Raw genomic sequence first — 22,634 nt, 5'->3', positions numbered from 1 at the left:
CACCATCCTGGCCCGGCCACATGGACACAGGATCCCGCCACTTTGCACGGGTTTTCTGGGCAGAGTGAACCCTTCCCAGCTCTGCCCCGAGGCTGGGCTATTATCTGCTATCGAGGCGCGAGGGGCCGCGATGCGAACTGTTTGGGGCGAAGGGGAGGGAGGTCACTGGCGCTGCTCGTGCTCCTCGGACACGGAACCCAGGACGCTGACCCGGCGCCGCCGCCATGTTGGACGGCCCTCAGGACGCTCCGCCCCCAAGAGGCCCCGCCCCCAGAGCACACTGCTGGCAGCGCCTACACTTCCCATGAGGCCCCTCTCCCGCCGCGGGGCGCAGTGCGGGCGGCTCCCGACAGGGGGCGGTGCGGCGGAGGGAGGGGCGGGGCCCGTTGCCGTGGTGACGCGGGCGCGAGGCCCCCCCCGGCGGCGGCGGCGATTGGCTGCGCGCGCGCGGGGTGCGGTGGCGTCAGGGCGTGCGCGGTGACGCGCGGGGCCGGGGGTGACGCGGGGGGGCGGGGGGCGACGGCACGAGCGGGGCCGCGCGCGAGGTGAGCGGGGCCGGGGGAGTGCGAGGGAAGGGCGGCGGGAGGGGCTGGACGTGTGGGGGACGGAGCGTGTGAGGGATGGGGAGTGCGAGGGGCTGGGACAGCGTTGGGACAGGAGGTGTGAGGGGCTGGGGTCGGTGCAAAGGGGACGTGGGTGTGAAGAGCTGGAGCGTGAGGGGCATAAGTGACTTTAGGCTGTAGTTCCTCTTGGGAAATCAGGGGAAACCGGGGACGGGACATGGCTCACACGGGAGGAGGCTTAGGCGGACAGTGTTCCTGTCTTCTGTGCCAGGGTGGGGTGGTGGAGGGGGAATTGGCCTGAGGATTGAGGGTATCAAGCACTGTAGGAGTGTGGGGCTGGAAGGAGGAGAAACAAGATAGCAGAGCATCCGGTGAGGGGCTGCTCCAGGAGGAAGGATCTGAGAGTCCTTTCTCATCCCTCATATCTGCCCATTCCACTCCCTCCTTCCCTGAGATCCCAGATGAAGGACATGCTTGTGGAAGGAATCAGATGTGCTGTAGGGTCCGGACAATGCCCGTCGTGGTGCTGCAGAGGGATCTGAGCAGTGGCTGCCCCGTGAATCAGAGTCCCAGGGCTGGTTGCAGTGTTGGTCTCTAAAACAGTGATGACCTGTGGGTTGAGGCAGCCCATGTCCCATTTCTTGTTTCTGCTCTACTCTTCTCTCCTGCCCTCTCCATGCAAATCCCTTGTTGCCTTCAGCAGAGTATTGTCTTCTGTGCAAACATGCTCCAGGCTGAGGTGGGAGTTTTCCTGATGACTTGGCATGCGTCAGCCAGGGACAGCAGAGGAAGCGTCCAGGTGGGATGTGCTGGCACGTTTCCTCCATGCTCTGCTGAGCTGGTACAAGTGTTGCCGTGTGTGTGGTGTGATGGGCATGTCCTGGCATTTAGCTGTGAGAGGGACAAGGTGAGCCAGGCATTTAGTTTTAATTCTCAGATGTCTGGCAGCAGCAGCAGAGCACTTTTGTCTGCTATGAGAGAGAGCTCAGGGTGTGATTTGTGCACTCCCTGCATGTGATTCAGCCCTCGTTGACAGCGTCAAGGCTAATGCTGTATTAGTGAATCAAGATGAGCTTTATTGATGGTGGAGATGGAGAAAACCACCTCCTGATGTGCCAGTGGGGCTGGAATGACTTTAGTATTGTTTGTCAGAGAGATTAAAGAGAAACTGTGTCAGGATTGGTAAGAAAAACTATCTTGCATATTGGGGGAGAAGGGATGAGAAACCTGCTCTGCTCTGAAAGTGAAGCTCCCGAGGGCAGTTTTATGGCCCTACTGAGGCAGAGGCTGGTGCTGGATGCACACTTGGCAGAGCTCCGGGCTGTCCTCAGCCCCCAACTTTAAACAGGGGCAATCACTGCCTTCAAGAGGATGTGGCTTTGACATCACTGATTGGGAAATCCTGATGTGATTGATGCTCCAGCGTGAGGGACTTGGGTCGTATTTTTGCATCTCACACTTGTGCCCTCCTCTGGATGTGCCTTGATCCTGTAGGGAACATCCTCCACACTCGGGCCCCTAGGATCCTCAGCTTTTGAGGCAGGGGGTTCTTTTTTCCTCTGTCCTGGGCAGCTGCAGCTGCCGCTGCCATGTCAGACGTGGAAGGATGTGCTGCACTGGGGGTTCACTCAGCGCAGCACTCGCAGGTTGCTGCCGAGCTGCCTGGCCTGGTAGGGGCCGGTGATGCTGGTTTGTTGCTGGTTTGTTGCTGGTTTGTTGCTGGTTTGTTGCTGGTTTATTTCTGGTCCTCAGCTGCCTCACAAGCTGTCCCATGTCAAGGGCAGCAATACAAAACAGGGCTTTTCCGCCGGAGTGGGAGGAGCAGCTAAGCCTGGGTAATGTCAAGGAGGGTATGTGGGTGCAAATAGCATCATGTTCACAACATCTTTGTTTAATGTTTTAGTCCAGTTAGTCTGCATAACTGTCTAAAAATAGGACATATTTTCTCTAAGTCCTCTAGTTCAAAGCCTCGTAAGCCATTTTTTTTCCGGCATAAGTCTCTTCCTTCTCTTTTGAGCCTGAAATTCATGCAAGGCAAAGTTATCAGGAAAACCAAGAAGAGTGAATGAACTCTGTTGAATCCTTAAGTTTCAGCCACCCAAGAGGAAGTTCATTAAAGTTGCAGGAACTTTCTGGCAGCCTCTTGAAGGTGAATTAAGCAAGCTGAGTAAACAAGCAGCCTTGTGGCCACCACAGACCTTTTCCTAGCATCAACTATGTGCATTGTCATAAGAGCTCAGGGTCATCAGCATCTGGCTGCAGGTGACTTAAGGCAAAGGTGATATCCGTGGTGAAGGGATGGGGCTGTCTCTGCTGGGACACCCCAGGGTTTGCTCTCCCTCCTGGTTTGGGGCAGCCCCCTGGAGTCACCGTGGCCCAGGATTTCAGCGTGCAAAAGAGGGAGTGTGTGTTTAAATTTCAGAGCTGCTGCTGGACCCAGCCCAGTGTTCCCAGCGGCATAAATATCTGGCCTTCAGCACAGCCGTGGAAACTTGCTCTCTGTCCTCCTGCAGATTGCTCCAGGTCTTGGCTGTCGGTGCTGACATGGTGACCGAGCGGTGGCTTTCGGCGGCAGGCAGACGGGGACAGCTGCTCCGCAGAGGTAACCCTTCCCTTTGCACGCGGGCCACCGACCCAGGCACTTAGCAGTGTTTCTAAAAACTTGGGGTAGGGAAGAGCCTGGGAAGAGCAGTTTGCTTCCAGCAAGTTTTCTTTTGTCCGTGAGCTTAAACGTTCTTAAATTTCATTTTAAATTTAAACCCCGTACTGTGTTTTTGTTCGGTTTCTGAATATGATCTTACGGATTACCTTAGGAATACACTGTGAGGACCACGGTCTAATCCTGTTCTCCTCAGCTGGCTCTTGCTGTCAAAGCACGGTGACATAACATTGCATTATTTCACTGATGTTTGTGACTGAAACTGGCTCTTGGAGATGAGGGAGGGCACATGAGATCCAGGGCTGCACTGTTGGTGGGTTCCCAGCCACCCAACAATCCCACACACGGCAGTGGTGCCGGTGCCGTCGGTGTCGGACACAGCGGAGCAGGTCATGGCAGAGGCAAGACAGGGGTGTGGAGGAGGTGGTCAGCAGCGCCAGGGGCGGGCACTGTCCTGCCCGCAGACCTCTGAAGTGATTCCTGGAATCAGCCGTGCTGAGGCTGTCTGCACGTGGCTGTGGGTGTGTGTTTGCCTCAACACAGGTCTGAGGTGTTGAGCTGTTCTGGGTTCTGTGTCAGACTGGTGCAATGGTTACGCCATCTTTGTTCTGGTATTCAAGACACAGACTTCCAAGGATTTTCACAGTGTGTGGAGTGGATTTTATAATGAGCCCCGTGAGGCTTTGCTAATCAGAAGAGCATTGTTGTACAGAATTGCTTTCTGGTGTTGATGGGCTCTGTCTTTCTTGTGTGATGCCTTTTGAAAAATATGTATTTTTGTACAGTACATCTTGTTGCCCTTTGGGGAATATTTCGTCTGTGGCTGTTGAATTATGGACTGGAAATCTGCAAATGTTCTTGGAGACTGAAGGATTGGCACAACAAGAGACTCTTGGGCTCCTCTGAACAACAGAACCTGACATACAAATGATGTTTTAATTGGGTGTGATGACGTTACAGTGCTTATGCCTGAAAGGTTATTTGCTGTCAGAGCCCAGCCTGGCTTGCCCTGACGATGACATTTTGAGATGTTAGGGGTTTTGTGGTTTGTACTGACTCTTTTGCTTAGAGCAGGAACTGATAACCACAGATTCATTGGGCTGTGTTGCTGCTTCTCATCAGGGGCTGCAGAGTAATCTCTGCTTTTTCCAGAAGTGTCTCTGTTCAGAGATGCACTGCTGCAGTAATTTTGGAGACTCTGGGAAAGTCTGGACAAGCAGAAGTGATTTCCATAGTGAGGACATGTAAGATTTTTCTGTAGAAGTAGTTTTATTTTTTTGTTAATACTCTGAAATGTGCTTGCCTTGGCAGAATGCCTGGGAAATTACTTTCCCAAAGCAGGGTTTAGAGTGGAATGATTGATGTGCCACTATGAATCCTTTTGGTCAAGAAGATTGTGAAACGCACCTTCCCCAGAATATATGTTTTGGGATGACGTTCACTGGAGCCCTGCTTGACTGCAGGAAGGGTTCAGAGCAGAACTGACTCAAGACGTATCTTAGTTTCATTATGACTTCTTGAAATGCTTTAATATTCACTGTTTCAGTCACAGTGTCTGGAAAATGTCTGTGTTCTCCAAGGCTTAGCCAAGAGCTTGTGAACATCTGGGATCGTTTTGGTCCATTTGCAAAGGGCTCTGAAATGCGTGTGTATGTTGGGGTGCTTTCTTGGGGACCTCACAGACAGGCTCTGCTCCAAGTTTTGAGTTTTGGGGAGGCTGTGGCTTGCAGGGGAAGCCTGACCATGGAGGAAGAAGTGGCAGGATGAAAGCACAAGCCAGAAACACAAGTGTTTGTTATGGTGCTGAGTCAAGCCAGAACCCATGTCTGGGTCTGGGGCATAGCCACAGTCCGGTAACCTCCACGTTATCCAAAGCTGTTGCTGCATTTCCTGATTTGCCCTGGTCTGGGAAATGGAACTTGAAATAACAAGAACCAGAGCATGCATGTTCAACCCTTAACAAATATGTGGGTTGGAGAGACAGGGAATGGTTTTGGTGATTTGAAAGGGCAGATGAGCTGATAGGGAAGCATTTCTTTGATGGGCTGTTAAGACAGACTTTACTGCGAAACACATGCCTATCTCATTAGGACAGGCTTTGTCAGGCCTTTCCTGGCAGGACTTGTGTGAGATGGCTTCAAAATAAGCAATGCTTTGTGCAGTCATCTTGTTGATGGGAACCTAAGCTCAAATCCCTATCCTGCCTGACTTGTTACAAGCATTTTTCAGTGGAACTCTTGATTTCATTGTAATGCAATCTGGGATATTTCTGAAAATGGCCAGATCAGCTTTTCACCTTAAAGTTGCTTATATGGATTCTGCTGGAGATGTTGGCTCTTGAAAGCTGTTAACCCCACGAGGGGTGATGGTCAGAGACCCACATCTCTGAAAATACTCCTGGGTTCTCATGTCCGTGGGGTAGAACTTGTGGAACGTAGGGACATGGGGATCTCTGGAAAAGGGTTGTTGGTGAGCATGAACTTGAGGAGCCTGATGAGCTGCCAGCAGCTGGCTGTGTGAGGAAGCAGTAGCTGTTGGCTGGCTGTGAGCTCTGCGGCTCACCCTGTACCCCCAAAATGCTGCCAAAGGCATGAGGATGTTATAAAAGGTGTGAATACTTTGCTCAAGCATTTTGTTTTCTGGGGGCTGAGGCAGAAATCCAAATGGTCAGAGCACACTGTGTGTCTTGGCAGGATCACAGTGACACGGTCACTGCTCCTTTCCCTGCTGAAAAGGCAGGGGAATCTCTGTTGTCCAGGCAGCTATTGCTGTGTGAATGTGGCCAAAAATAGTAAGGAAACAGCATTCCCATCTAGTTCCCTGAGAGGGTGTTGTACTGGTTTGTGTGGAAAAGTGATCCTAGTGTTCTCTGGAGGTTTTCTTAAGGAGTTGTGTGCAGTCAGGCTGGGACCCCTGTGTTTTCCTGCTCCGTGGCTGGAGGGGAGCTGCAGCAGACACAGCAATCTGCTCCATCCATCTCGCTGCGCGTGTTCCTGGCCCTGCTGAATCATCAGAACTTGTGCCTGGGCACAGTTGCTCTCTGTCAGCTGCATCCTGGGATCAGAGCGGTGTGGCTGGTGCCCAGGATATTTTGCTAAAGTCTACAAAACCAAGTAGCACTTTTCTGGGAGTCCGAGTGTAAACATAACAAAACTTACTGGCTGATGGATTTATTTTTTTTTTCCTGGTTAGTCCATGGGATCTAAAATCTGTTGCTGCAAAGAGGAGGAGGCTTGCTATTGGTTTTGTGGGTATTTTCCTGCATCTGGAAGCACTGGCAACATAGCAGTAAAACCTAGGGCCCTGCTGGATGTTTGGCTCCAGACAGAAGGCTGCATGCATCTGTGTGATCCTAAGTGACTCATCGGCACACTGCTGCGTTTCTGCCCCCATTGCTTTTCTGGGGAGCTGATTGCCACTTCCAAAGCAGCAGTGGCACTTGTTGGTGTCCCAGTGACCCTGAGGCTTTGGGGAAATCTAAGCTGGGTGCTGGTGTGCACAGCACTGCCAAACTTGGTCTCACTGACCACCAGCAGTGCTCCCGTCCGCAGCCACAGCTTGTTCCTCTCGCCACTTTCCTGGAGTTCCATTTCAGTGCTGCTCTGAGTCTGTAACACCCTGTGCCCACTATTTGCCTTGGGAAGTGGTGTTGCTGTTTCTGTGAGCTCCTCCCTCACCAGCCCTGTTCTATAATTACTGATGTTCTGAAACCAGATCCTTCCACGTGTCCTGCTCAGGTTTGGGAGGACAAGGGGTCCCGTAGCAAAGTGCCTTGGAGTACAGCCAAGAGGACATCAGCAGTTTGGGAAATCGTCACCTTGCAGTGGTTCAGTGAATTCTGAGCCTCCAGTCTCCTCACCTTTGGGATGCTAAAGGAAAGGGGAATATATCCCAGACAGCTCTGGGATGCAAGTGCCAGGTTTGCAGCACGATGCCAAAGCATTGCCACAGCTTCCCGGCCACCTCTGCTGTGTCCCGGGCTGTGGGGGGGATGATCCTCTGTCCTTGCCAGACTTAATGATCTTCTCAAATAGCAGCACTTCTGTGCCATTCCCAGCACTGAGAAGCCCCAGTGGTGTCACCTTTCCTGTACCTGCTTGTTTCCTGGCTGCTGTCCTTGTTCCGATGGGTCAGACCCACGTGCCCCTCCTGGCCAGAGGTACTTTGGGCTGTTCTGAGTTGCCTGCTCAACACAAATACGAGTCAGCAGTTGGCAGAATGAGATGCACCAGTTTACTTCCTGAAAGTCATCCTGGAAATGCCTTGTACAGGAATGTACAACAGGAGGAGATGGTCACAAGCGGTGCAGGGAGCTGACCTGGGGCTGGGCGGGCCAGACCTGCGAGTGTGACTGCAAACAGGTGTGCAGATCTGTAATACAGGAATAAACAATGACACTTGGCACTGATCTATTGCTCTGCACTTCCAAAACATGCTGTCTCCATGAGCTAACACAGCCAGGGAAAGATCAGGAAGGAAGCACCGTAAAAATCCTGGGTTTGTCTCTTTGTGATGGGTTTTGGTTTTGGTTGGCTTTTTTATTTATGATCAAGGAAATAGAAGTAGAGGACTTGACCAGATTTGCTGCAGGTCATGGAGCAGCACTTCAAGTAAGAGCTAACAACTGCACAGCTCCTCCCTGCCTGCCCTGCTGCTGCCCTTCCGGGAGCATCACCCACGGAGCCTGATGAGGGCAGGAAGTCCCTCTGCTGGGAAGCTGTTGAGGGATAATTCCTCTGTCTTCCCACATCTGCCATCTCAAGATTTTGGAGCACATCTCATGCATGCTTGCAGCTGCTGGAGCCAAGGACGGCTGCAGTCCCTGGAGAAGAGCAGCCTGGCAGACCCTGCTTTGCTCATGGCTGAGAGTTCAGTGCCCAAAGTCTGCTATTTTTCTGTGTCTGCAATACCTCTTGCACTCTGAACAAAGTTCCAGCAACAAGTTCCTTTTGGAGCAAAATGTCATGACCTGGTTTTGGGAACAGCATCAATCATGGTACAAAAGGAGAAGAATCTGGCAAGTTTTGTAACCTTTTAAATGAGCTGGTTTTTTTTTTTTTTTTCCCCTTCAGTGCCCAGGAAGTGGGTGAGTTAAAACATGCAATAGATGTGTGATTCATTTTGGCAAGCCAAGCTGCTCAAGGCAGCTGAGGGAATCTCCTGCACCCTGTGTCACAAGTCCTTGAGTAATTAGCAGCAGCTAATGGTCATGGCAGCTCTGGCAGGACCCCTCTCCTTAATGAGCCCAGCACAGGGAAGCACAGGTGGTGCACACCGAGCAACCCTGGAGAGAGAATCACAGGACTGGACTCTAGGGCATGGTCCAGCAGCTAAGCAGATGCTTCAAGGGGAAGAATCTGGCCCAGAATGTCCATCCTGGTCAGTGCTGTGTGGGAGGGCTCTTCCTTGCAAGCTGTAGTAGTTTATTTTTGTGTGTAGCCTGCCTTGAGGCCAAGACTTTGAGTAAGGGAGGAAACACTCAGCTAAGTGCTGCTGAGATCTCATTGGCTAATATGGGAGTATGCTGATCTTCCAGGAGCAAACATAAACATGTTTTCAGTGTTCATCTCCTGTTTTGTACTCTTAGTTACCTTTCCTGTATTGCAGCATCTGGTTAGCTCTTATTTGGCTTTTATTAGTAGTAACTGACGTGTAGGGGGAGGAACAGAAACTGGTACTTGATCAGCAGTCTTGGAAGCAGTGACACCACCTGAGGAAGTCTGCAAAAGGTGATCAAGCAGCAGCAATCACATCTCCTTTATGGATTCAGGTCAGTTTTCAATTGTAGATGTAAAATGTGCTGCACATCACAGTGCTGCCCTGTGGAGGGCTGAGTTCTCATCTCACCCCTTCTGTTTCTTTTGGCTGTGAATTTGGTGAATGTTCTTGTCCAGAGGAGTAAACACAAGTGAGGAATGCTCCCATGGTATATTGGTTCCCTTTTGCTATTCCTTATGACCTCTTTTATAGTACAGTTGTGTTGAACAACTGCTTTGAGCAGATCAGCCCTGTGACTTGACTCCTGGGAGGTTTGGACTTTTCTTCAGTGCTTTGCTTTCCCTGGAAACTCTGAGCTTGGCTTCAGGGTATATGTGCTGATCAGCAGGATTGACTGCCAGGAGAACTGCCAGGCCACAGGGGCACAAGCTGTTGGTTGATGAACTGGAGGTTTGTATCCTGGTTAGCTCTGGAGAAGTACTACCTTCTTGCGAATCCACACTGAAGATTTATCTCCTTTTAACTTTTATTCCTGGTTTTTTTTCCTCTCCTGGTTGTGCCACGTCTCTCTCCCTGTTCCCACTGATGGTTTAGCTTGGCATAGATGCCAGCTTCTAGGAAAGACAAACCTGTTGCCCAAGCTGTTTGCAGCCAGCAGGCATCAGCCCAAGCCCAGAGCCAGCAAACAAACCCTCCCTGCACCGACTGCAGAGGAAGCTGCTGCCTCAGCCAGGGTTACCAAAGCTCCCTGGAACAGGCATTGAGGCAAAGGCACAGCAAGTCATGAGATGCTTGCCCTCTTGCTCATTCCCATCCTGTGGAAGAGGAAGGAAAACAGCTTTGCTAGATTCTCTGGATATGCTTAGGAAGAAATTCACAGTCTCCATCCTTGTTTCCATCAGTGTCCTGTGACAGCTGCCAAATGGAATAAAGGGGTGGGTGTCTGTGGCAGGTAGAAATCTCTACCTGTCTTCCTGCAGCTTGAAGTTTGTGTGCTGTGCTCTGGCACGGGACTCAGCCAAGAGGAGGAGACCAGGTTATCCCTTCTCCTGCTCTGGCAACTCGGCCACTGGATGTGGAGGCACCAAATGGCTGGAGAGGTCCTGGGGTGGAGAGGGGCCCTTTGGCTGTCCTCTGTCATCCCCAGTGCTGTCCCACAAAGATTCCAGGGTGCAGTGCTGACAGGGCAGGTCCCTCCTTGTGCTCAGACTTAGGACAAACCTCTGGAGATCTCCAGCTTCCCAGCCCGCCCTGTTCCCACTGAAGGGCTTGCAGGGGAACTGGGGGGAGCATGTGAATCCTTGGTGAGTCTCCACAGTCTCTGCCTGCTGCTTCAGTGCTGTGCTGTGCCTGGTGCAGGGACAAGGGCCGAGGTCCCTGTCCTGCTGCAGCCTCTGCCCGGCGGGCTGGCTGCTCAAAGGTGTGCACAGGCATGGCAGTGCCCTGCCCTGTACCCAGGCAGTGGCTGCCTTGGCCTTTCATCTACCAGAGGCAGGGGCTGCAGCCTCCCGTGTGAGATCAGTCCTTTTGTCCAGTCCTCTCCCTGTATCCCAGTTGTTTAGAAAATGGGAGGGGCTGAGGGAGAGGCAGGTATGCGAAGAGCTCCCGCAGCTCCCCTCTGCCCAGGCCCCTGAACTCTTGGCCTGCAAGGAGATATACAAACAATACATTCAGAGACTTCTGGTAAAAGCTTTTCTCTCTGTGGCTCTCCAGCCACTCTCAAAGTGTGGGATTCACATCCATATCCTTTCTGTAATGCCCGTGTGCACATGAGTAGCCTTAGCTGGAGGTCTGTGGAGCTGTATGTCCATGTCTCATCCTCTGCTTTCCCCCTCCTCACATCCATCCAAGACTGTCTCCAAGCACAGTTTTGGAATTGCTTTTTTGGGTTTTGGGGACCAAGCTGCATGCAAAAACTCACTGCTGCCCTGGGAGGACAGGACCCTGAGTAGAGCTGGCGGATGGAGGAGAGCATGCCACGGATGTGCCCACATTATTCCAACATGTCCCATGAGACATCTGGGGCAAAGCAGAGTGCTCTGTCTGCAGTGGGTTTAAAGCAAGAGGCTTGTGCTGGATGCCAGGGACCAAGGGAATCTAATGAGCTGCCCATTAAGCTGCTGCAGGATGGATTTTCCATTGTAGATGAGCTTCTCCTGCCACAAGCTTCCCCCACTAACTGCTCTTCCTGGCAAAAGTGTTTCCCTGATGTTTGTGTGATCATTTATATATAACCCTGAAAACGGTGAAGTTCATTACCCTCCATCTCCCATGAATAGGTTTTCCTGCCTGTCTGCCATGTCCCACCGCGTGGGATGTGTGAGCAGAGGCCAAGGATAACACAGCCCTTCAATGGTCCCTCAGTGCTCATGTGGAGGCTCGGGGAGGGAGCTCCCCTCTGCCTGCTGCTGCTGCCAAGGAGCACAGGGCGGTGTGCTCACTGCTGCCACTAATGTACCTCACCTAGAAACAAAGTCACCTGTCCTGCAGGCTGAATTCCCAGTGTGGAGGGAAAAAGATAAAGCCCCTTCAGCCACTGGAGACCAGGCTCTGGTGCAGCACCAGCTCTCTTTTGTCCTGGCTTTGTGATGTGTTTGTGTTCCCTCCTACCTGCAGGTTTTGTTCTCTCCCTGAGCTGCTTCTTGCTCTTTCAGGGAGCTCTGACCTTGATGTGTTTCCAGCAATCTAAGGAGCTGGCTGCAGCTCAAGTTTGAAATGCCAGGTGTGAGGGTCTGCTGTGCAAGGGCAAACAAATCCAGGGTCACTGCTGCCCTCCCCCAGCCAGCCCTGAGCTGTGCTGTGGGTTTGGGCATGGGGCACAGACCATCCCAGAGCTTGGGGTTGCCCTTATACAAGGCCCCTGCAAGATCCTGCATTAGTTTTATTTGGGTCTGCAAACTGAGGCTTTCTTGGTTGAACCTGGATTTCAGTGACTTTCCTGATGGGTATTTCTCCACTTAAAAATAACTCTCTTAAGGAAGTGGATGGAACTTTACATAAAATGGGCTTGAGATATTAATTATTCGATGAAGAGTCAGTTTAGGAATCAAGATCCAGCACGGTTGGGAGGGAGGTGTGAATATCTCTGCCATAGCCACGGTACCAGTGCTGCAGCGTTTGGACGGCTGGAGCTTTTTGTGGCCTCTTTGGGACGGAGTAAGGCAAACAAGGAGCGGAAGCGTGTGGGGGAGGATGGGGCCGTTCCTCCCACAGGAAACCCAGGATTAAGACACTGGTTGGATTGTGTGGCTGTTGGGATCTCACTGCTGGACCCCGTGGCTGAGCACGGCCCGGCAGCTGCGCAGAGCAACAGCAACACGTTCAGCCCCGCTCTTGGCTGAGGAGCCAAGTGAAAACAAACACAAAGGCTGTAGCTGGCAGCACTCTGACGGGAAGGAGTGCGAGTGCAGGGCCGACAGGAAGCCATCAGTCTTGCAGATGGCTTGCACAGGCCAGGGACTTTTTGCCACTGCCTGCTGCTGCACTGAGCCCTGCTCCCCTGGTATCTTCCACCCACAGGCACGGTGCGCCCCGATCAGCTGCTGCTCCCAATCCAGGCTCAAGGACAGAGGGTGAAGCCAGCCCTGCTTTGATCCCTCTGGAGGTGTTGGCTCTATCAGACCCTATCCCTGGCTGTTACCATCACATCCCAGGTCACTGGAGGCTCTGGGGGACATTGTCTGGGGCAGCATTTCTGCTATGGGACTTGTAAGCTGGGGACCTCTGGTCCCTGTGTGGCGTCTGGGCTGGTTTGTGGTCTGCTGGGCTTTAAAAACAATTCTGTGAGCTTTTGCTTCCTTGAGTCCTACAGAATGTTTATTCCAGAATGTAAAGGGATCTGGAATGGGCCCTGCATATCTCAGTGGCTGAGGAGCAAGCACAGAGCAGGACTGGTGTGGTTGGTGACACTGCCCTGCTGCTGAGCTGCTCCATGCAGGTGCTCAGTGGCCTCTCTCCATGTCCTGCAGGCTAGCAGGAACAGCCTGGTGGGGTCCATCTTGGATAGACGCGGATGATGCCAGAGCTATGACAGGGATTGCAGTCTTGGCACTGAGGGGTGATCAATTATGGAACAACTACAGGAGGAAGTACCTGAGGTCAAGGAAGAGGAAGAGGAAGAGGCAGTGATGGTGGCAAGCGGAGCCTCAGACCCAACTGGAGGACCAGACAGCTCGCTGCCTTCAAGCAGCTACACAGGTGAGTGGAGCCACAGGAGCTGATCCTGTGGGGCATCCAGGCACCCACAGCCCCCAGGCAGCATGCTCAGCTGCCAGGGCAGAGGATCTGTCTCTGGATGGGTTTTAATCTCTACCCTTTGTGAAATAATGCTCCGAGTTACGGAGAGGCTTATTTCTTCCTCTGAGGTCACTGCACAGCCATTAGCAATGGGTTTTGGAGTGGAAATTAAAAGGACAGGCAGGTAACATCGTGCTTCAGAGCAAGGGGCCTCCCAGGGTGCTTGGGAATGTTTCCTTGGACACTTCTTGAGGTCCTCAGAGCAAAGTGATTATAGGAGGTGGGAGAGAAAGTTTGTGGATATAGAAGAGGCTCCTCCAGAGCCCTTGATGTCCTGTGCCAGCAGCTGGCCAACCAGGGATTAAAAAATCTGCTGGTTGAGATTTCATTGCCAGGACATAAGTGCCAGGGGGAAGAAAGAAGCATTGATTTGGAGTCTGAGCCACTGAGGCATTCTTGGCCCTGTTCATGGCATTTGCCTGCAGCCAGTGCCAGATTCCAGATGTGATACCAGGAGCAGGCAGGACAGGGCTGGAAATCCCTCCTCAGCCCCACGGCCGGAGGAGCTGGCCACGCCAGGAGCTGGGCCTATGGCTGTGACATGGAAGGACGTGTCCCTGTGTGTTTTTGCAGACCTGTCACAGAGCTCCTCTCCCTCGCTGTCGGACCAGCTGCAGCTGGGCAGCGACGAGGCGGCGCTGGGAGCGCTGAACGTGGAGTGCAGGGTCTGCGGAGACAAAGCCTCGGGCTTCCACTACGGCGTGCACGCCTGCGAGGGCTGCAAGGTGAGTCCCAGGGACAGCTGGGTTCAGCAGCACCCAGCAGGGGTTAGATCCCAAGGACTGGGCTGCCTCCTCACACAAGCGGATTCGCAGCAAAACAGGGATTTGGGATTGATTGTAAAAAACTCAACCTGTCTAGGATGGGGCAGGTATAGGCAGGCAGCAAATGCTGCCCTAGGAAGGGGGCTGAGATGTGTATGGCCCAAACTTTGCCTCGTCATGCTTTGCTGTGTAAGGCAAATCCATCTGTCCCCACAGGGACCCTGAGTTTGCTTTTAAAAATAGTTTCCGTGCTGCAGATCAGCAGTGAGCTGTGTATTTACCTCCCTGGGATCACTGGCTGCAGCTTGGATGTTCCTCTGGAATTCTTTCCCCTGCTGCAGATCCAGCAGGGTTGTGTTAGCAGCTCAGGTCCTGCCAGACATTCCCGCAGGCTGGGGTCAGCCCATGGCTTGTTCCTCCATCCCTCTCTGCGGGCTGCTGGCACAGTCACAGCACCAGGCATGGAGTGCCCCCACACTTCTTCCTCTGCAGCCCCTTTCTGCCACCACGTGACCTCTCTTTGGGATAGAGACTCTGCTTGTATCAGAGAGAGCCAGGGCTCCCCCTCCTCAGCCCCCTGAAGCTGCTGGGGATAACAAACCAGCTCCTGAGCCATAGGCACTGCTGCTCCATGTCCCCCTGCTCCCTGCCTGCAGGGTTTCTTCCGCCGGACGATCCGCATGAAGCTGGAGTACGAGAAGTGTGAGAGGAGCTGCAAGATTCAGAAGAAGAACCGAAACAAGTGCCAGTACTGCCGCTTCCAGAAATGCCTCTCGCTGGGCATGTCACACAACGGTGAGTGGCACTGCTGCCCACAGGCCTGGCCAGCTGGGTGACACAGGGCCAGCTGCCCTCCTGTGAAGGGTGCCCATGGCTCTTCTTGCTAGGGGATCATTCAAACCCAGTGCTTCAAGCATTTGACTTCTCTTCCCCTTTTTCTGTATGAGAAGGGGCTGTTCATTCCCACCATGCAGTGCAGCTGCTGGCTTGTGGCTGTCCCTTATGGGCTGACCCACAGGGAACTGGACATGCAAATTGTTCTTCTGTGCTGGGACTTTTAGACTTCAGGTGTGAGGGTCTCGGACCCACACAAGCAAAGGTTTATGTGGGAAGTGAGGTTTGTGCAAGAGCCCAGAGGAACAGGATGGGAGTCCAGTGTGAGGAAGCAGCAGTGGCTGGTTCAGGAAGGTGTTCATCTGGAGAAGCTGCAGCCTGGAGAAGCATTGTGTTTTGTAGCTGCAGGTGTTCTCCAGCAGACCTGTCTGTCTGCAGTGGCTGCCTCTCTGGATGCATCTCTGCTGTCCTGACCCCCAGTTTTGCCCCCCAGCAATCCGATTTGGGCGCATGCCAGAGGCAGAGAAGAGGAAGCTGGTGGCAGGGCTGACAGCGAGCGAGATCGGCTGCCAGAACCCACAGGTGGCTGACCTGAAAGCTTTCTCCAAGCACATCTACAACGCCTACCTGAAGAATTTCAACATGACCAAAAAGAAGGCAAGAGGTATCCTGACCGGGAAGGCCAGCAGCACCCCAGTAAGTTCCCTCCCAGGGCAGGTGGGGTTGGCCATGGCCAGCACGGGGGACTGTTCTCTGGGAGATGCTGCACATCTCCCTGCTGCTACAGCTGTTCCACCTGCACCATTCCCACCTGCAGCCAGGTGGGCTCTTCATGTCCTGCCCCTTGCTGGGATAAATCCCATTGCTCTGCACACTTGTGCTGTGGTGGGTGGGTGCAGATTGCCTGGGCACTGTCAGCCCCAGAGGCAGGGCACAGCACAGGGACAGGCAGACAAACATGACTGTCCTGGGCAGAGCTGGCACCTCGAGTCCCCGCAGCAGACTCCTAACTTGCTTCTTGTTCAAGCAGCCTTTTGTGATCCATGACATGGACACCTTGTGGCAGGCAGAGAAGGGGCTGGTGTGGAAGCAGCTGGTGAACGGCATCCCCCCCTACAAGGAGATTGGGGTGCACGTCTTCTACCGCTGCCAGTGCACCACGGTGGAGACTGTGCGCGAGCTCACCGAGTTCGCCAAGAGCATCCCCAGCTTCATCGGCCTCTACCTGAACGACCAAGTGACTCTGCTCAAGTACGGGGTGCACGAGGCCATCTTCGCCATGCTGGCCTCCATCATGAACAAGGATGGGCTGCTGGTGGCCAACGGGAACGGCTTCGTGACCCGCGAGTTCCTGCGCAGCCTGCGCAAGCCCTTCAATGAGATCATGGAGCCCAAGTTTGAGTTTGCTGTCAAGTTCAACGCGCTGGAGCTGGATGACAGTGACCTGTCGCTGTTTGTGGCTGCCATCATCCTGTGCGGAGGTGAGCGGGTGCCCTCGGCCGTGCCAGGGTCAGGAAGAGTTCCTCCCTACTTAGAGGTGGTTCTGAGGGGATGTGGGGAGCTGAGCTGCAGCTGGGCTTGAGGTCAGCCAGGGATGTCTCAGGGGCATGAAAGAAGAACCGAACACTTCCAAAACCAAAGCTGCTCTGTGGCGGTGATGCCTGGCAAGCTTGGACCAACAGCAAGGAATGTAGAAGTGGCATCTCCTCATGTGCTGCTGTGGGATACGTTGCCCAAGGGCACGCTTCTCCCCTTTCTAGCTGAGGAGGTTGGAGTCACGGTGGGTGGGTTACAGTCCCCAGCTCCCTTTCCCCAGGAGTAGCGTGTGCTTTGGAGGGCTGCATCATGACCCTGCAGCTACCGTGCTTCCTCTCCACAGACCGCCCTGGCCTGATGAACGTGAAGCAGGTGGAGGAGATCCAAGACAGCATCCTGCGAGCGCTGGAGTTCCACCTGCAGTCCAACCACCCGGATGCCCAGTACCTCTTCCCCAAGCTGCTGCAGAAGATGGCTGACCTGCGACAGTTGGTGACAGAGCACGCCCAGCTGGTGCAGAAGATCAAGAAGACAGAGACAGAGACATCTCTGCACCCACTTCTGCAGGAGATCTACAAGGACATGTACTAAGGACCTGTTATTTATGAGAATGAAGCCATGGATTCCCATCAAGACTCTTTGTACAGAAACAAAGAAAACCTTTCCCAGTGTCTTCCATTTCTCCTACTGGAAACTCTTTTCTATGTGACCCTGACATACGGTACATAGGGCAAGATGCCTCCTGCTCAGCCAGGGCTTCCGTTAACACACACTAACAAATCTGCAAAGCTGCTGTTCCCGTTCCTGTGGCCCAGCTCTGGCTGCTCCCGGAGCGGCTGCCCAGTTTACATGGCTCAGGCGGTGAGGTCACCGTGGCACCTCGGGTCCCCAGGGTGGGGAGCTCTGGTCCTTAGGAGGGCCAAGGGGGTGCAGGGGCCAGCGGAGCCGACGGCAGCACTTACAGCGTGTCTGTATTCTCTTGTTCGTTTGCACTCCGAAGACGTGGTCCTGAGCCATGAAGTCTGGGACAACGTGATGAAAGGATGTTCCTCTCTTTCCCAAAGAAAAGCTCTGGAGTATCTGAACACGGGTAGGGCTGGCCCAGGGGAGACCCTCAGCTGCAGCCCCCCCGGTGCTCTGCAGTGTGTTCCTCCCTCCCAGCAGGACTGTGTGAGCTCTGCCTTTCCAGGTCCTGTGTGGGAGCCTTTGCTCCTGGCACCCTCATTCCATAGGGAATGCATCCCTTGGCACCGCAGTATGAGAGAGGCTGGGATGGGCAAGTATGAAGGAAAGGATTTGACTCCTGAAAATTCACCTTCAGAGCAGAGGCACAGAATCTGTGGCTTCCACAGGCTGTTCTACACAGACATGAGTTACAAAAAAGGTGTGTGGAGGGTCAGGGGCCTTGAGCTGGTCAGGGTTTGGTGTCGTGCCTCAGTTTCCCCTCTGTGAAAGGGACCTGGATTGTCACATGCTGTCTGCTCGGAGCAGGAGCACAAGGATCTGTTAATGCATTGGTTGCAGAGAGCTTTGCAGCTGTAAATGCCAAGGATCTATAAACAGGGAGGGGGGTGGTTGGGATGCTCACAATGGGGGGGAGCTTCCCGGTGAGCGTGGCTGTGTCGGGGAAGCTGCCAGTCCTCCTCTGCCACTGTTCCCAAGAGTGGGAACAGCTCCAGGCTTAGGGGCCTTCCTGAGCCCAGCACCATTCCAGAACTTCACCTCACAACTTCTCACCGCTGTAGTGAAACACCACGGTGCTGCCTGGGCCAGGCCAGGCCCCTGCTGTGGGAGTTGTGTCACTTGGGCTTGGGCCAGGGCGAGGATGGGCCTGGGAAGGGCTCAGTTTCCCTTTCAGGATAATGGTGTCTCACCTAAGAAGCGTCACTTCCCTGTCTGCAGCCCGTAGTCCCCTGTGTCCTGTGCAGCCTTATTAAAATACTGATATTCCCTAGGGGGGGGGGGGGAGCAAATTAATCGGTTTTTATTTTATTTTCCTCCTCTTCAGGGTAGCAGATTTCCCTGGTGCAATAATTCCTTTAAAACCCAAAGGGGAAGAGCACTGGGCTTTCCCTCCCTCTTACAGGGCTGGCTGGTCCCAAACCTCCCTCTGCTGCCACACTCCACTCCTTTTGCCGTGCCTCAGTTTCCCTGCCCAGCCCTCCCCTCCCTACCTCGGGGGTGTTGGGAATTACCGTTTCTGAAGCACTTTGAAGCCCTCTGGGGGGAAGGCACTGGAGACATGCGTGTGCTGGTCGGGGCCCGGGGGACTTGTCCTTCCTAAAACCCCAGAGGTGTCCCCACCGCGGCCGCAATGCAGGACTCGTGCCCATCACCTGGGAAACTTTTTGCTCTTCCTTCCTCGACAGTATAACAACCCTCAAACTGAAATGTATATTTTTGCTAGAAGTACAAACCTCCAAGTGTTTTTAATAATATAAATAGTGTCCACAAACTGACTTGACTTTAAATAAATCTGAACTAAATATTTAAGAAACGTTAGGCGTCCAGCCTGTCTTTGTGGGATTTCTCTCAGCACCCAGGGGGGCTGTCTGTTGGGAGGATTTCCAGCAGAGGCTATGGGATTTGCTGTGATTTCCAGGAATTTGCCATGATTCCTGGGCCTCTGTAATTCCCCGATCTCGTACCTGCTGTGGTTTTCTTGCCTGCATACCTAAAGCAGCAGAAAGAGCCAGTCCTGAGCAGGATCCCAGTCTCAGAGCTGGGTGCTTCTTGCCCTAAATGCTGCGGGGTGGAGCTGGAAATGAGCTGAAAACACCCCGAGAAGGGGAACAATGAATTCCAGGGCACTGCCCGTGCCGGTGAGAAATACCTGGAATTTGCAAGGAGAAGCTGGACTGAAAAGGAAGAGGTAATAGTAATAATAAAACAATTCGAATATACATAATTTAGTGATACACGCTAGAGCGGTGCCCCCCATCCAGGCTCCTCACTGCGGGAGCAGCGAGAGCTGCAAAGTCCTTGACCGGGTGTAAACAGCGCTGAGCAGCCGGGTGCTATCAGCTAGCCCGAACTTGTCCCCCGCCCGAAACACGTGCTCCCGGCTACTTGGGCTGGACCCGGACTCACCGAGACCATAAATAGCCGTGGGAGGTGGCCCGGCTCTCATCGCTGCTGAGGAGGAGATGGAGCCGGGCTCGGTGACGGCATCTGGGACGTTAAGGGCCGGGGCAAGCTGTCTGAGACCCCTGTGCAGGTAAAGGCTTGAGGATGGGGTGGCTGGGAGCAGCTGGAGATGGGGCCCCTCGCTGGGGGTTAGGGGTTGGATTGGCATGGCCTTGATCCACCCTGCCCATTCCCCCTCCGGCGCTGGGGTCGGGGGCTGCTCTCCAGCCAGAACGCCCCTTCCTGCCGGCCCCAAGGCAAGGCTCTGCCCCCTGCCCCAGCCCTCCGTACCCCGGCTCCCGCAGCCCCCAGGAGAGCCCCCAGACAGTCCCTGTCCTGGGCTTCTTTGCTTTGCAATTAACCAGGAGATTATGCCCGATGGGGCTGGGGTGACCCTGGATCCTCCCGGCTCTGCCCTTGGCAAGGGCTCCTGAGCCCAGGCGGGGGAGCTTCCAAAATACGTCCCCACCCGAACAAAGCTGGTACCGGGTATTGGGGCAGGGCTGGAGCAGGGTCTGACCCCAGCCACGTGGCTCCTCTGGCTAACAGGAATTTTGCCCGTGGATTCTGTCGGTGGGGCCAGAGCTGCCGCTTCTCACATGACAGAAAATCAGCCCAGGTCTGCAGGTACTTCCAGCGTGGGTTTTGCCGTTATGGAGAGCAGTGCAGGTAAGGAAGGGCCGTGATGCCCTGAGGATGGGCTGGGAGCCTGGGGGAGTCATGTTGGACTGATGGGAACCTCTGTCTCTGTCCCTGGGCTCCTCCAGCTACCAGCACATCCAGGAGGAGCCGGCACCAGTAGGGACCCAATATGGTCTGATGTCCCACCGCCACTGGGGCCAGGAGCCTGCCACTGAGCCCACAGCCACGGAGCAGGAGCAGGGGGGAGCCCAGGGCACTTCAATCTACCCTGGCAGCAGCATGACGTGTGTGACCTTCCAGTTCCTCAAACTGGAGGTAGAAGAGAAAGACAAGAAGAACATCCCAGTACTTCATAACATCTCCTGTGGGGCCATCAGTGGAGAATTTGTCCCCACAAAAGTTCGGGGTGTCTCAGGTAGGTCCTAGGCTGCCCAGGGGACCAGTGGGGTGAAGACACTGGGGTGGTGATGGTGAAGTCACCTGTGCATGTTTCTGCCTGTGACCCAAGCCTGGGCAAAGCTGGCATTGTGGAAGAGCTCTCCGGTGTGGGGACTGTCCCTGCTGAAACCACACGCTCTGAGCAGCCCGTCCAGCTCTCTGAGCTTTTCCCCTCTAAGAGCTCTCCTCCTGCAGCCTTTCAACCACAAGGGACAGCACTGGATCCAGACTCCTCTGATCCCAGAAAGGCAGTTTTGGAGACGGCAACATGGACTGACCCTGCAAAGGTGGGTTTGGGGTCTGCTGTGGCCGGGCACTCCCTGTCACCCTGTGGCGTTCCTCGAGGCCAGGGGGTCACCATGCTGTGCTGCTCTGCTTGCAGGTCCCTGCAGAGCCGGGTGCTGCAGCAGCCCTGGTCACCACTGCAGCGCTGAGAGCCCAGAGCGAGGCCGTGGTGTGCGGGATCTGCATGGACAGGGTGTACGAGAAGCCGCTGCCGGAGGAGCGGTTCTTCGGGATCCTCCCGAACTGCAGCCACGCGTACTGCGTGGGCTGCATCCGCAAGTGGAGGCGCAGCCGGGACTTCAAGAACACGGTCATAAAGTGAGTGGGGGCAGGCAGGTGGCAGGGTGGTCACCGTTCCCCCTTCTGTGCCCTGAAATTCTTCCTTGGATTTAGTGATGTGGCTCGGGGATTGGCGTGACTTCCCTTTGGGAACAGGCGCTTCGGAGTGGTAATGGGTGCGGGGGTGCTGCATGAGGCCAGGGCAGCAGAACCGCCCAGTGTGGGTGCTGAGCCCGTGCTCCCTGCTCCCTTCTTGGGACGCCCAACTGCACCCACCACCCTCCTCCAGGGCCTGCCCAGAGTGCCGGATCACCTCCAGTTACTACATCCCCTACAAGTACTGGGTCTCGGATGTGGCTGAGAAGGAGAAGCTCATCAGAGCCTTCAAGGCACGGACGGGGTGAGTGCGTGGCGCTGCTGCGGGTGGCGGGGCTGTGGGCTCTGTGCTGCGCTGGGAGCTACACTCACAGCTGTGCTTGGAATCCCACAGGAAAATCAGGTGCAAGTTTTTCATCCATGGCCACTGCCCTTTCAAATCAGAGTGCATCTACCTGCACGAGCTGCCCGCCCGCCAGCTGTGGCGGCACAGGCGGCAGCGGCCGAAGACGCCCGCCGTAAGTGGGGTGGGTGGCACATCCCGGAGCTGGGCTGGGCACCGGCAGGCTGGTGCCTCACCCTCCCTCCTCTCCTGCAGGTGTTCATCCCTTCTTCCTCGGAAAGCTCTGACGAGGAGGATGAGGAGCTGCGCACTCTCGAGTGGGCTCTTACCCTGGCCATGCTGGAGACAGAATTTCCCGACTCAAGTTATGGCCACGAGATGCTTCTCATCGACCTCAGCGATTCTGACTGAGCCGCAGGGGCCAGGCTGGGCCTGGGTGCTGCTGGTGGCTGGGACACTCTGGGAGGTGGAAGCGTCTGCTTTTGACTCCTGCCGTTGTTTTGGGCTGGCTCCAGCCGTGGGGGTGTTGCAGGATGGGGTGTGTGAAAAGTGCGTATTATATGGCTCTACGCAAGATATTTACTATATGTATTATGTTGTATTGATTGTTAATGTTGGATTAATATTTTGATAGTACGGTAAATGTAGTTTTGTAGTGAAAATGTAGTTTTTATATACCAACGACAGGAAAACGTAAATCTTTCAGAGAAAAAGAATTTACTACTTCCTTATCAGAAGAGACCAACTTCTTGCTCAGCCCTGAAGACGCCATAGAGATTAAAGGAAGAAAGTGATACTAACGAAAGACAATTCTTTGTTTGAATGGAATTTATGCATCATGTATGAAATGTATGAATATTCAACAGGCTATTGATTGCTTTTAAGAGATAAGCCTTTGTTAACGGGGGTCCTTCTTCGGAGCTTTTTTGCTCGGGGAGGCACCCAGACATCTGCTTCTTTGTTTCTATTGTCTCGTATTGTCCTAACCCTAATGGTTCGATTTTTTTACTCTAATTCTATTTTTATAACCATCTTATTTACTATTAAACTTTCAA

The 22,634-nt window shown here is 54.0% G+C and overlaps 2 protein-coding genes across 8 annotated transcripts; both read left to right on the top strand.

Moving 5' to 3' along the window:
- Positions 1 to 510: 510 nt before the first annotated feature.
- On the top strand, positions 511 to 18,868 carry PPARD (peroxisome proliferator activated receptor delta). Of its 7 annotated transcripts, none has more exons than XM_040085385.1 (8): positions 511 to 545; positions 3,077 to 3,165; positions 12,909 to 13,137; positions 13,810 to 13,961; positions 14,657 to 14,795; positions 15,328 to 15,530; positions 15,862 to 16,315; positions 16,714 to 18,868. In XM_040085385.1, the coding sequence occupies exons 3-8, from the start codon at positions 13,008 to 13,010 to the stop codon at positions 16,959 to 16,961; spliced, it is 1,326 nt and encodes a 441-aa protein (XP_039941319.1). In that variant the 5' UTR covers positions 511 to 545; positions 3,077 to 3,165; positions 12,909 to 13,007; the 3' UTR covers positions 16,962 to 18,868. The 7 variants fall into 7 exon arrangements, with proteins under 7 accessions (XP_039941319.1, XP_039941322.1, XP_058279414.1 ...); XM_040085388.2 differs by having other exon boundaries at positions 528 to 545; positions 13,023 to 13,137; XM_058423431.1 differs by lacking the exon at positions 511 to 545 and adding an exon at positions 1,311 to 1,362.
- A 591-nt stretch (positions 18,869 to 19,459) lies between these two features.
- LOC120762865 (probable E3 ubiquitin-protein ligase makorin-1) lies at positions 19,460 to 22,566 on the top strand. The gene is made up of 8 exons (XM_040085711.2): positions 19,460 to 19,587; positions 20,046 to 20,165; positions 20,264 to 20,553; positions 20,772 to 20,863; positions 20,959 to 21,179; positions 21,430 to 21,540; positions 21,631 to 21,754; positions 21,835 to 22,566. The coding sequence occupies exons 1-8, from the start codon at positions 19,517 to 19,519 to the stop codon at positions 21,988 to 21,990; spliced, it is 1,185 nt and encodes a 394-aa protein (XP_039941645.1). The 5' UTR covers positions 19,460 to 19,516; the 3' UTR covers positions 21,991 to 22,566.
- Positions 22,567 to 22,634: the final 68 nt, after the last annotated feature.

Source organism: Hirundo rustica, chromosome 24, assembly GCF_015227805.2.
Source record: "Hirundo rustica isolate bHirRus1 chromosome 24, bHirRus1.pri.v3, whole genome shotgun sequence".
NCBI classification, from domain to species: Eukaryota; Metazoa; Chordata; class Aves; order Passeriformes; family Hirundinidae; genus Hirundo; species Hirundo rustica.
This window is presented reverse-complemented; position numbering and strand designations above follow the sequence as displayed.

Excerpts from the sequence above, each read along its gene's own strand:
- PPARD (XM_040085385.1), top strand. The coding sequence starts at position 13,008 with ATGGAACAACTACAGGAGGAAGTACCTGAGGTCAAGGAAGAGGAAGAG. Across the intron at positions 13,138-13,809 it reads GCCTTCAAGCAGCTACACAG|ACCTGTCACAGAGCTCCTCT; the intron begins GTGAGTGGAGCC and ends GTGTTTTTGCAG. Across the intron at positions 13,962-14,656 it reads ACGCCTGCGAGGGCTGCAAG|GGTTTCTTCCGCCGGACGAT; the intron begins GTGAGTCCCAGG and ends CCCTGCCTGCAG.
- LOC120762865 (XM_040085711.2), top strand. The coding sequence starts at position 19,517 with ATGGAGCCGGGCTCGGTGACGGCATCTGGGACGTTAAGGGCCGGGGCA. Across the intron at positions 19,588-20,045 it reads TGTCTGAGACCCCTGTGCAG|GAATTTTGCCCGTGGATTCT; the intron begins GTAAAGGCTTGA and ends TCTGGCTAACAG. Across the intron at positions 21,755-21,834 it reads AGCGGCCGAAGACGCCCGCC|GTGTTCATCCCTTCTTCCTC; the intron begins GTAAGTGGGGTG and ends CCTCTCCTGCAG.